Source organism: Lynx rufus, unplaced genomic scaffold (assembly GCF_022079265.1).
Source record: "Lynx rufus isolate CCGP_SWC_20201006 ecotype Redwood Valley unplaced genomic scaffold, mLynRuf1.p SCAF_9, whole genome shotgun sequence".
In the NCBI taxonomy this organism is placed as follows: Eukaryota; Metazoa; Chordata; class Mammalia; order Carnivora; family Felidae; genus Lynx; species Lynx rufus.
In genome coordinates this window covers 54,509,615-54,523,447 of record NW_025814897.1, presented here as the reverse complement: position 1 = coordinate 54,523,447, position 13,833 = coordinate 54,509,615, and the positions used below count along the sequence as shown (strand labels likewise).

General features: G+C 38.2%; 1 protein-coding gene across 1 annotated transcript in view; it reads right to left on the bottom strand.

Annotated features, from left to right (window-relative positions):
* INTS4 (integrator complex subunit 4) overlaps window positions 1-13,833 on the bottom strand; it is a 118,708-nt gene that overhangs the window by 80,637 nt on the left and 24,238 nt on the right. The window contains exon 4 of the mRNA XM_047071285.1: window positions 9,577-9,683. Within this exon, the coding sequence (XP_046927241.1) occupies window positions 9,577-9,683 (107 nt within the window). The remainder of the gene's footprint in view (window positions 1-9,576; window positions 9,684-13,833) is intronic.

Sequence of the window (13,833 nt, the reverse complement as noted above, 5' to 3'; positions counted from 1 at the left end):
AACAGTGAGATCATAACTTGAGCCAAAATCAAGAATTGGACGTTTAATCGACTGAGCCACCCAGAGGCCCCCATTCTTTTTCTTACTTTTTTTTTAAAAATTTGTTAATGTTTATTTATTTTTGAGACAGAGAGAGAGACAGAGCATGAACAGGGGGAGGGTCAGAGAGAGAGAGGGAGACACAGAATCTAAAACAGGCTCCAGGTTCTGAGCTGTCAACACAGAGGCCAACGCAGGGCTCGAACTCACAGACCGCGAGATCAGGACCTGAGCCAAAGTCAGATGCTTAACCGACTGAGCCACCCAGGTGCCCCTCTTTTTCTTTTTTAATTGAAGTATGGTTGACACACAATGTTATTAGTTTCAGGTGTACAACATAGTGATTGAACAACTCTATACATTATGCTATGCTCACATGTATACCATCTGTCATCATACAGTGCTGTTACAATAACACTGAGTATATTCCCTATGTTGTACCTTTCATCCCCATGACTTATTTGTGCCCTAACTAGAAGCCTGTACCTTCTGCTCCACTTCAGCCATTTTTCTCATCCCTCCAGCCCCTACCCTCCAACAACCACCACTTTGTTCTCTATATTTATGGGTCCATTTCTGCTTTACTTGTTTGTTCGTTTGTTTTTTATGATTCCACAAATGAGTGAAATCATATTGTATATTTCTTTCTCAGCTGACTTATTTCACTTAGCATATCACCCTCTAGATCCACCTATGTTATTGCAAATGGCAAGATCCCAACATTTCTATGGCTGAGTAATATTCCACTGTATATATACACCATATTTCCTTTATCCATTCACCTATCAAAGGATACTTAGGTTGCTTTCATATCTTGGTTATTGTAAACTACAATAAACACAAGGTAGCATATATCTTTTCAAATCAGTGTTTTTGTTTTCTTTGGGTAAATACCCAATATTAAAATTATTGGATCGCATGGTATTTCTATTTTTAATTTTTTTGAGGAAACTCCGTATTATTTCTAGTATATCTTTTGTAACCCTGACTACTGGCTCATGAGTTCCTTAAAGGCTGAAATCTCATTTCTCCAAGGAAGATATACAGATGGTCAATAAGCACATGAAAGGATGCTTACCATAACTAATCACTAACCATTACAGAAAAGCAAATCAAAACCACAATGAGATGCCACTTCATACCCATTGGGATGGCTATTGCAAAAGGAAGGAAGGAAGGAGAAATGGAGGTGGAGAAACTGGAACCCTGTGCACTGCTGGTGATAATGTAAAACAATACACCCACCATGAAAGACAGTATGGCAATTCCTCAAAAAACTAAAAATAGAATTACAATATGATCCAGAAGTCTCCTTCTGGGTATATAACTGTCATAATCTACATGAGCTGCCAAAATAAAATACCATAGGCTGGGGGTCTTAAACAACAGAAAGTTAACTTCTTCAGTTCTGGAGGCTAAAAATCTAAGATAAGGGTGCCAGCCAATTAGGTTCTCAATAAGGGCACTCTTTCTGGCTTGCAGATAACCATCTTCTTTGCTGTGTCTTCACATGGTCTTTCCTATATTCGTAGAGAGAGACAGAATCCTGGTTTCTCTTCCTTTTCTTATATGAACATTAGTCCCACTCTTACAGCCTCACCCATCTTAACTACCCCCCTAAAGGCCTCTATCTCCAAATAAAATCACATTGAAGGTTAAGAATTCAACATGTACATTTGGGGAAACACAATTCAGTCCACAATACCATAAGAATTGAAAGGAAAGACTCAAAGAGGCATCTGTACACCCATATACATAGCAGCTTTATTCACAATAGCCAAAAGGTAGAGGCAACCTTCAATAGTTGAAAGGATAAACAAAATGTGGCATATGCATATAATGGAATATATGTATGTTCCTCATAAAGGAACAGAATTGTGACATGTTACAACACGGATGAATTCTGAGGACATGCTATAGACTATATGTTTGTGTTCCCCCAAAATTTGCATGTTGAAACCTAATCCCTGATGTAATGGCATTAGGAGGTTAGGAGCTTTAGGAGGTGATTGGGTCATGAGGGTGGAAATGACATTAATGAGATTAATGCCCTTAAAAAGACTCCAGAGAGCTCCCTTGTGACCTCCTATGAACCAAGAAGGAGGCTCTCAACAGGCACCAAATCTGCTGGCACCCTGATCTTGGATTTTCCAGCCTCCTGAAATGTGAGAAATTAATGTTTGTTGTTGAAGCCCATCCACTTTATAGCATTTTTGTTATAGCTGCCTGAACTGACCAAGAGTGAATTTTATGCAAAGAAAATAAGTCAGACACAAAAGAACAGATATTGCATAATTCCACTTATATGAAAAGGTAACTAGAATAATCAAATTCACAAAGACGAAAAACAGAATGGTGGTTGCTAGGGACTAGCGGGGAGGGGAGACTGGGAAGTTTCAGTTTTGCAAAGGGAAGAGATGGGTGAAGGATGATGGTGATGGCGGCACAACATTAAGAATACACTCAATGCCACTGAACTGTACACTGTAAAATGGTCACAATGGTAAATTTTATGTTATGGGTATTTTTTATATTTTTAAAAATTTACTCAATTTATTTAAACAAAAAAATTCAGGGCTCCTGGGTGACTCAGTTGGTTGAGCATCCGAATTCAGCTCAGGTCATGATCTCATTGTTGGCGGATTCAAGTCCCGCATTGGGCTCTCTGCTGTCAGCCAGAGCCCTCTTTGGATCCTCTGTTTCCCACCCCCACACCCCCACCCCTCTAACCTTGCCCACTGGTTCTCTCAAAATAAATAAACTTAAAAAAAAAAAAAAGAGTAGCATGCTCTACCGACTGAGACAGCCAGATGCCCTTAAAATTTTTTTCTTTTGTTTTAATAACTGGCTATTTTATTTTTAAGGCTGACGTTTTATTTTTTTTATTTATAGAGAGCGAAAGACGGTATGTGAGTGGAAAGGGGGGGGGGAGAGGGAGGGAGGGAGAGAAGGGGGGAGAGAGGGAGGGAGAGTGAGAGAGGGAGAGAGAAAGAGAGGTTGAGTGTCCCAACTTTGGCTCAAGTCATGATCGCACAGTTCAGGGGTTGGAGCCCCAAGTCGGGCTCTGTGCTGAGAGCTCAAAGCCTGGAAGCCTACTTCAGATTCTACCTCCCTCTCTCTACCCCTCCCCCACTCGCACTGTGGCCTACCATCACATGAAAAAGTGCTCAACATCACTCATCATTTAGGAAATACAAACCAAACCAAAATGAGATAGCACCTTACACCTGTCAGAATGGCTAACATTCAGATGTTGGCAAGGATGCAGAGAAAGAGGATCTCTTTAGCACTGCTGGTGGGAATGCAAACTGGTGCAGCCATTCTGGAAAACAATATGGAGGTTCCTCAAAAAATTAAAAATAGAACTACCCTACGACCCAGCAATTGCACTACTAGGTATTTATCCAGGGGATACAGGTATGCTGTTTCAAAGGGGCACATGCACCCCCATGTTTATAGCAGCACTATCAACAATAGCCAAAATATGGAAAGAGCCCAAATGTCCACCGATGGATGAATAGATCAAGAAGATGTGGGATATACATACAATGGAGTATTACTCAGCAATCAAAAAGAATGAAATTGTGCCATTTGCAACTATGTGGATGGAACTAGAGGGTATTATGCTAAGCGAAATTAGTCAGAGAAAGAAAAATATCATGTGACTTCACTCATATGAGGACTTTAAGAGACAAAAGAGATGAACATAAGGGAAGGGAAGCAAAAATAATATAAAACCAGGGAGGGGGCAAAACATAAGAGGCTCTTAAATATGGAAAACAGAGGGTTACTGGAGAGGTTGTGGGGGTGATGGGCTAAATGGGTAAGGGGCATTAAGGAATCTACTCCTGAAATCACTGTTGTACTATATGCTAACTAACTTGGATATAAACTAAAAAAATAAATTAAATAATTAAATAAATAAAATAATTTAAATAAGTAAATATTAAAAAGACTCCATCAAAAAAATAAAATAAAAAATAAAATAAAATTTATTTATTTTGAAAGAAAGGGAAAGACAGCACAAGTGAGAGAGAGGCAGAGAGAGGGAGAGAGAATCCCAAGCAAGCTCCACACTACGAGCGCAGAACCCGATGCAGGGCTCAAACTCAACGACCGTGAGATCATGACATGAGCTGAAATCAAGAGTCGGATGTTAAACTGACTGAGCCACCGTAGGCGCCCTGAATCTTCTCTCTTTCTTTCCTGATCAATACAACTAAAGATTTGTCGATTTTTGTTGATATTTTTAAAGAACAAGCTTTTGGTTTTGTTGACTTTTTTCTATTGTTTTTCTATTCACTATTTCATTAATTTCCACTCTAACCTTTCACATTTCCCTCCATCTGCATGCTTTGTATTTAGTGCACTCTTCTTTTTCTAGTGTCTTAAGGTAGAAGGATAGGTTACTGACTTGAGATCTCTCAACTTTTTTACTATAGGCACTTAGAGATATAAATTTCTAAGACTGCTTTAGCCGCATCCCATAAGTTGTGATATGTTGTATTTTCATTCATCTCAAAGTTTTTTCTAATTTCCCTTTTGATTTATTCTTTGACCCATTGGTGATATGGGAGTATGCTGTTTAATTTCCATATATTCAGGAGTTCTCCAAATTTCTTTGTTACTGATTTCTAATTTCATTCCACTGTGGTTGGAGAAAATATATTACTTCTGTAAAAAAGGTGAATGTTATCATATGTGAATCTTATATCAAGGCACAATGTATGACAAAATCACAGACAAAATGGCATTAGACAATATAAATAGTAACTGTAGCTATGCATTGTAGGTAGCTTTATGTACTTGAGTTTGACAGATCTACCACATTCAAATGGTTGAAATTTTTACTCCATTATGAGCCTCTAGAAATGGTGAAGAAACATACAAAAACCCCACATGAGAAGCTAGCAAAGAAAATGAAAAGTTCATTCTCAAGAGAGGAAACAGAAATGAAAAACAAATATGAAGTCTCACTAATAATCTTTTTAAAAGGAAACAAAAAGGGGGTGCCTGGTGGCTCAGTCAGTTAAGTATCCAACTCTTAGTTTTGGCTCAGGTCATGATCTCATGGTTCATGGGTTTGAGCCCTATGTCTAGTTCTATCCAGAAAGTGCAGAGCCTGGTTAGGTTTCTCTCTCTCTCTCTCTCTCTCTCTCTCTCTCTCTCTCTCTCTCTCTCTCTCCGCCCTCTCTTCTCTCTCTCTCAAATAAATAAACATTTTTTTAAAAGAGTAATTGAAACAAACAAACACCATTTTCCTCCTACCAGATTAACAGGTTTATCTTCTATTTTAAAACATTAATACCTAAGCCTTCTTTGTCATGTCATAGGTTAACCAACCATATATTTCTGGGTTTACTTCTGGGCTTTCTATTCTGTTCCACAGATGAGGGGGTCTATTTCTGTGCCAGTACCATACTGTTTTGATTATTACAGCTTTGTAGTATATTTTGAAATCTGAAATTGTGACACCTCCAGCTTTGTTTTTTCTTTCTTAAGATTGCTTTCAGGGTCTTTTGTGATTCCATACAAATTTTAGTATTGCTTGTTCTGTGAAAAATACTGTTGGTATTTTGATAGGGATTGCATCAAATCTGTAGATCACTTTGGGTAAGACAGATATATTGTGGAATATACTGTGGGGAAAATATCTTTTATAACTGGTGCTGGGAAGACTGGACAACTACATGCAAAAGAATGAAACTGGACCACTTTCTAATACCATACACAAAAATAAACTCAAAATGGATTAAAGACCTAAATGAGACCTAAAACCATAAAAATCCTAGAACAGAGGCAGTAATTTCTTTGACATGGGCCATAGCAAAATTTTTCTAGATAGGTCTCCAAAAGACAAAAGCAAAAAAACAAAACTATAGGGAACATATCAAAATAAAAACTTTTTGCACAGCAAAGGAAACCATCAAACAAAACCATCAGGCAACCTACTGAATGAGAGAAGGTATTTGCAAAGGGTACATCCAATTAGGGGTTAATATCCAAAACACATAAAGAACTTATACAGCTCAATACCAAAATCAACCCAATTAAAAAGTGGGCAGAGGATCTGAATAGACATTTTTCCGAAGAAGATATACTGATGCCCAAAAGATAAATGAAAAGATGTTCAACATCACTAATCATCAGGGATATGTACATCAAAACCCTGAAATTGCTGGAATGGTTAAAATAAAAAAGATAAAAAATAACAAGTGTTGACAAGGACATGAATCATACACTGTTGGTGGGAATGCAAACTGGTACAACCACTGTAGAAACAGTATGGAGGCTCCTCAAAAAATTAAAAATAGAAATACCATACAACCCAGTAATTCTACTATTGGGTATTTGCCCAAAGAAACCAAAAACACTAGTTCAAAAACACGAATTCATGCTCCCCTATGTTTATTGCAGCATTGTTTACTATAGCCAAGATACAGAAGCAACCTAAGTGTCCACTGATAGATAAGTGGATAAGGGAGAATATTAAACAGCCATAGAAAAGCAGGAGACATGTCATTTGAGACAATATGGATGGACCTAGAGATATTATGCTAAGTGAAATAAGTCAAACTGAGAAAGACAAACACCTTGTGACTTCACTCACACGTGGAATTTTAAAACCAAATAAACAAGTAAAAAGCAGAATCAGACCTATAAATACAGAAAACAAACAGATGGTTGCCCAAGTGGAGAGGTTGGGGGAATGAGCAAAATGGGTGAAGGGGAATGGGGAAAAAAACTCAGGAACATCCAATGCTAGAATGACACAGTAAAATTAGGCACTCTCATATACTGCTGGTGTTCAAATAAACTGGAACTCTTTGGGAACCAATGTGGCAAAAAGTATCAAGAGCCTTTAAAAAACTCATTAAAACTTATTAAAAAAACTCATTAAAGTGACAACTCTAATAGGTGACAACCTATGTCTAGGAAATAAAACTAAATACAGAAAACATTTTAGACTAACAATATTCACTGTAGTATTATTTACAATTTAAAAAATGCTTACAATCAAAAAGAATGAAATCTTGCCATTTGCAACCACATGGATGGAACAACACATGGATGGGTATTATACTAAGTGAAATTAGTCAGAGAAAGACAAAAATCATATGACTTCACTCATATGAGGACTTCAAGAGACAAAACAGATGAATAAAAGGGAAGGGAAACAAAAATAATATAAAAACAGGGAGGGGGACAAAACAGAAGAGACTCATAAATATGGAGAACAAACTGAGGGTTACTAGAGGGGTTCTGGGAGGGCAGGATGGGCTAAATGGGTATGGGGCATTAAGGAATCTACTCCTGAAATCAGTGTTGCACTATATGCTAACTAATTTGGATGTAAATTTTAAAAAATAAAAAATAAAATTAAAAAAAAAAATTTTTTTAAAGTGCTTATGATATAAATGTCCAGGTAAACTGTGTTAGGTAAACTGTGGTTTAATTATTTGGTTTAATTATCATGCATCCATTGAAAATGTTTACAATACACTTACAATATAAAATACTTGTTATAATGTCAGTGAAAAAGCAAAATGCAAAACTGTACATAAATTATGACTAGAGCTGTGTGTTTAAAAAAATAGCAAACAATCTAGGGACAGAAAAAAATTAGAAAGCAATACACCAAAAAGATAGTGATGGTTACCTCTGGAGAGTGAATTATGAATATAGTTCTTTCTTTAATCTTGAGTATAAATTTTTATAATAAAATGTTTATTTAAAGCAAATTTAAAAAACTGTTACCTAAAAGCAAAACAGTCCACTTAGTAGGACACTTTTCTCACAAGCACAACCTCACAGATACACTGTTCTCTCGTGTGGGAGACATACTCTATCAAACACACAATCCTTAGTTTTTTTCCACTTAAGGCTTTTAATATTGTACTTGTCAGGCTGTTTGGGTTTGTTTGTTGTTTACTAACAGAAACAAAACATTCTTTTTCCTGGGCCTCAGAAACAGTCCTCTAATTTAAACACACTCGTCTTCTTATATTCTCAAATTTATCAAAAAGATTAAAAGTAAAACCAATTTGGGGTCCCTGAGTGGCTCAGTCAGGTAAGTACCTGACTCTTGGTTTTGGCTCAGGTCATGATCTCACAGTTTCATGGGATCAAGCCCTGTGTCAGGCTCTGCACTGAGAGAGCCAGGCCTGTTTGGGATTCTCTCTCTCTCTCCCTTTCTCTGCCCCTCCCACCCAATCTCTCTCTCTCAAAATAAATAAACTTAAAAAAAAAAAAAGTAAAACCAATTTTACAAGGTTTAGAAGCTGCTATTATGTACAAAAGGCAACTAATTAAAAGTTGCAAATTGGGGCGCCTGGGTGGCTCAGTCAGTTGGACGACTGACTTCAGCTTGGGTCATGATCTCACGGTTCATGGGTTTGAGCCCCGCATCGGGCTCTGTGCTGACAGCTCAGAGCCTGGAGCCTGCTCCCGATTCTGTGTCTCCCTCTCTCTGCAACTCCCCTGCTCATGCTCTGTCTCTCTCTGACTCTCAAAAAATAAATATTAATAAAAAAAAATTTTTTTTAAGTTGCAAATTAAATCAAAGTGTACAACATACATGTATTTTTTCTATAGTTAGAAAAAAACCTAGGGGCACCTGGGCGGCTCAATCGGTTAAGCATCTCATTGTTGGTTTAATATCAGGTCATGATCTCACGGTTCATGGGTTCAAGCCCCAACTCTGTGCAAGCCTGCTTGGGATTCTCTCTCTCTCTCTCTCTCTCTCTCTCTCTCTCTCTCTCTCAAAATAAACATTAAAAAAAAAAAAAAACTAAAAAAATCTTCCCAAACGTGTTTCTTTGTAGTTGGTCTGTTTATTGAGGCAATAAAGCATAATAAAAAGAACACAGGTTCTAGAATCAGAGAAACTAGAGTTTATACCTTGATTCTGCAACTTCCTAGTTGTGAAAGTTTAGGCAACTTAAACTCCCTAAACCTCAGTTCCCACCTGTGTAAAACAAGGATGACAGTAGTTACCTAAAGGACTATGAGAAACACATGAGAAGCCAGATACTAAGTACCATAATAAGCACAGCGCATATATTAAGCATAGCACACAGAGCAGCTACTGTAATTTTCATCTCTTTTGGAGGGATGAGGAAGTTCATTTCATAACAAGTTACTCAGCTTTAACCTAATCCAACATCAAGAAACAAAAAAAGAGGCAGGTCAGAAAACCATTAAGAGTCCGCCTGAGTGGCTCAGTCACTTGAGCATTCGACTTCAGCTCAGGTCATGATCTCATGGTTTGTGAGTTTGAGCCCCATTAGGCTCTGTGCTGACCTCTCAGAGTCTGGAGCCTGCTTTGGATTCTGCATCTCCCTCTCTCTGCCCCTCCCTGCTCATGCTCTCTCTCTCAAAAATAAACAAACATTAAAAAAAATAAAAAGTCTTCAGCAGTTCTCAGTTACAGATTTAGGATGGAGCTAAGCAGATATTACAGTTCATACTACCTCTTCAGGCAGTGCAAACTATTCAAGAAAGATACAACCCTGTATCTAACCATCATGTTCTTACCTTGCAGGCTACATCAACTAATCGCATCTGGATAGCTTGATTCTCTGGGAGTTTAGTGCCAATCGCAAGCAAAGTGTCCAACAGTTGAGCTAGGACTTGATGAGACTCTAGAAAGGAAGATGGAAAGTTGGGTTGCATAATTTCAAAAGGTGATCACTACAGAAACTAAATTTACTTATGTAAAGAATGTAAATTCTTGTTAGCTAGGTTCCTCTCTTTGATTCTTGATTCCCTTCAACCAGAAGTTAAGTTCCTAAAGGGATCATGCCTAAAACTTTGAATCCTCTACAGAACTAATTCAAGGGGTTTTCACTGCCTTCAAGATAAAGTCCAAATTCCTTAGCAGGGCAAACACATATACATACCAGTGCCTCCATGAGGTCTAGCTCTGCCTGCCTTTCTAGCCTCATCTCTTTGAAGTCTCCTACAGCATCCTTTTATCCAATTACTTATGATTTCATGTCCCCCTATCTTTGCTCAGGCCAACTTCCCTAGAATGCCTCCACTGACACCCAATGCCATTCTCAATCCCAATCCCCAGGAAACATCTACTAATCTTGAAGTGTCACCTGCTACACAGACCTTTCCCTTCTTTCACAATGAGAATTGACTATCTCGTCCTTTGTGCTTCCACTGCACCCTGTACATCAGCTCCAACACTTTACTATATTTATTTTCATATCAGACTAAACCGAGAATGAAAGATCCCTGAGGGCAATGATTATGTCTTATTCACTTTTGCATTCTCTGAATCTAGTACAAGTCATTACATGCTCAATGAATGTTTAATAAGTGGGCAAAGACCCAAATTCAAATAAATCATCATCAATCAGCCAGATTCTCCTCGTCTACATTCTCTTTTTTGTTCCAAAATATGTTTCTTTTAATGCTGGCTGTACACAAGAATTTTAGGTGGCATTCAAATAATCATTTTACATTAATATCTATGTATATATTTTAATGTACATAATAAAAATTGCAGTTACTATCTACTGATGTCACATGACACTAATTTCCTTTTATCATTATTAAGAATCTTTTTAACTAAAAAAAAGTTACCCGCTTAAGAAAAATATTAAGTAAACCATAGTATAAATGTGAAACAAATATGTAAAAATGGTGTACATGACATATAAAATGACTACAGATTAGAAAACACTGGCAGGGTACCTGGCTGGCTCAGTTGGTAGAGCACACAACTCTTCATGTCTGGGTTGTGACTTCAAGCCCCATGTTGGGTGCAGAGATTATTTAAAAATAAAATCTTGAAGAAAAGAAAACAAAACACAGCACAGCACAACACAACACTGAGGGGAACACCTGGGTGGCTCAGTCAGTTATTAAGCATCTGACTCTTAATTTTGGCTCAGGTCATGATCTCACACTTGTGAGATCCAGTCTCTCTTCAGCTCTGCACTAGGTGTAGAGCCTGTTTAAGATTCTCTCTCTCCCTCTGCCCCCCTCCCCCACTTTCAGTTGAAAGAAAGAAAGAAAGAAAGAAAGAAAGAAAGAAAGAAAGAAAGAAAGAAAGAAAAAGAAAGGAAAACAAGAAAACACTACTGAGGAGGATATCACTATAAAGGAAGTAAATTCTAGCCACAACACCCTAAAAAGATTTAGGAATTGGGAGATTTAAAGCAATAACCATAAAAAAGCAAACAAAAATGGGAATAAGGCAGGGATTTATCTGAGGTCTCTTTAAGAAGCAGTTGGACCTCTGCCTTCCTCCTTATCCTAAATGGGAAGTTTATTCCATACAAAAATTAGACCAGAAAGGATAGCAAATGAGGACTGGGGAGAAGACACAGTGAAGAAGAGGAGATTAAGAGATAGTAACATACTGATAAATAAGACACTCCTCTCCCCCTCCCTAGCCCCCTTCAGCAGCCTTGGCTCCAAAATCATGGCAGCCAGGCATTTCTCTGTCTATCTAGCAGGAGATACATGAACTCCAAAATGGAAAAACGAATGGGCCCCACAGAGAAACACAAAAGGCACTAATATTTTAAAGCCCTCCAGCGGTGCCTGGGTGGTTCAGTTGTTTAAGCATCCAACTCTTGGTTTCAGCTCAGGTCATGATCTCATGGTTCATGAGTTCAAGCCCTGCATCATGCTCGGTGCAAACACTGTGCAGCCTGCCTGGGATTCTCTCGCTCTCCCTCTCTCTCTTCCTCTCCCCTGCTGGTTCTCTCTCTCCCTCTCCCCCCCCCCAATAAATAAACTTAAAAAAATAATAATAAATAAAAGTCCTCCAAAGAGGACTCCAAAGAGGGTCATCCTAGAACAGAGGCTACCAATTGACAAGTCCTGTCCCTTCACACAGAACTACCAATCAGTTTTTCAGTGCCTGGTCTTAAATGTAAATGCAAAACCAAAGATCATCAAGAAGTCTCCAATATTAAAGAGGCCACAAAGAGAAAAGAAGGTACTTAGAGAAGATAGATGTGAAGAAATCTCCAATACTACCCCACCACCCTTTATTTGTATAAAATGAGTCTATATAACATCCATAAAAAGTTACCTAAGCCTTTTTAAGCTTAACTCTTGCTTCTGATAAATCATAAATCTAATCTAAATCTTAAACCCTAGTCTCTCTTGAGTTCCAGACCTACATTACAACTGCAGGTTGGATGAACATCTCCACATGGATAATAAATAAATCTTCAACATCTCTGCCCTAAACAATCTAGTTCATCAAACCAAATTCCTCAGAGCCACCAAATTATCTTCCTAAAACTAGACTTGATTATCTCATGCACTTGCCCAAAAAAAACATTATATACATGGTTCCCAGTGCCTATGAAAGTGACATTCTAAATCTTCAGCATTCAAGACTACCTACCCTCTGGCTTCTAAACATTTTACCAGTTTTTCATCCTAAAGCCTCTCACTCCCTGCTTCTCTCTCATGAAACAATTTAGGTCTGCAGATATCTCATGTTTTCCCATTTCTCTACCTTTTAACATCATGTTCTTTCCTCTTGGTACTACTCTTCCCCATTCCTGCCTTTCCAAACATGCCTCTTCACTAAGCCTTTCTAGATCCCACCAGTCAGCACTCACCTCACCCTCTCTTCTGCTCCCACACTATTCTGATTATACCTCCTCTACAGCAAGCTTTGTGTTTTTATTGCTGGTGTGGTATGTGCTAGAGAAGCAGAGATACCTAACACCCACAAAGTGCCTAGTCCCGTGCTTGCCAAGGAGTTGCAGAGCTCATACAGGAGACGGATTGAAATGAAAGGCTTCTGGTCCAGAGGGTGGCCCACACTCTTGGATTTAAAAGAGCACACTAGACTGATAAAGACTCTTACTTAATTCTAGTCTGTGCCTTATTCTAAGCCACAAGCACAGGATGACTTTAGCAGTCACTTTATCTCCCTGGAGTTCATGTTCCTCAGCAATGAAATAAAAGGCTTGAACCAGATGATCTTTATGGTCCCTTCCATTCTATCTTCTACCGTCAATCTAGGTAGGCCAGGAACTGGAAAGCAGGAGGAGCCCTAGATCACATCTCTCAGAGACAATTAAATAAGAAACATTAGAATATTTCACAAAAAGTAAAACAACTATTTCCACATATACCACATAATTTGTCTTTTTTTTTATGTTTGTTTATTTTTGAGAGAGCGTGAGCGGGGGAGGGGCAAGGGAGAGGGAGACAGAACCTGAAGCAGGCTCCAGGCTCTCAGGTGTCAGCCCAGAACCTGATGTGGGGCTCAAACCCACAAACCGTGAGACCATGACCTGAGCCAAAGCTGGACGCTTAACCAACTGAGCTATGCAGGCGCCCTTGAGTCTCTTTCTAAAGACAGAATGAGGTTTGCATCCAAATCAACCCTCTCTTATAATGTTTCTATTTTAGAGGTAAAGTGTTTCAGTTAAACCATGGTCTACAAGAAAGAGCACTGCACTTAAGTTCTCAGTTCTGCAACTCTTAGCTAAACGAACTCACTTCAACTCACTTCATCTCTCTGGGACTTCAGTTTCTATCATCTGCAAAGTGAAGGAATGAAACAAGATCTCTATAAGGCCATTTATAGCTCAAAAAGTATATGGCTCTATGAAATCCCCAATCTTAAAGTGTGAAATTCTTAGAGGTATATAACTAGATTCTGTAAGAACTTTCCATGGAAAAAAAAGAATACTTTTGTACTGAGGCAATGTAATTGTTTTGGTGCTTTTAAAAAAATGGATTTTTTTCACCACTATCTACAAGAGCAAAAAATTAGAAACATGCTACTGTACCTGTTGGTAT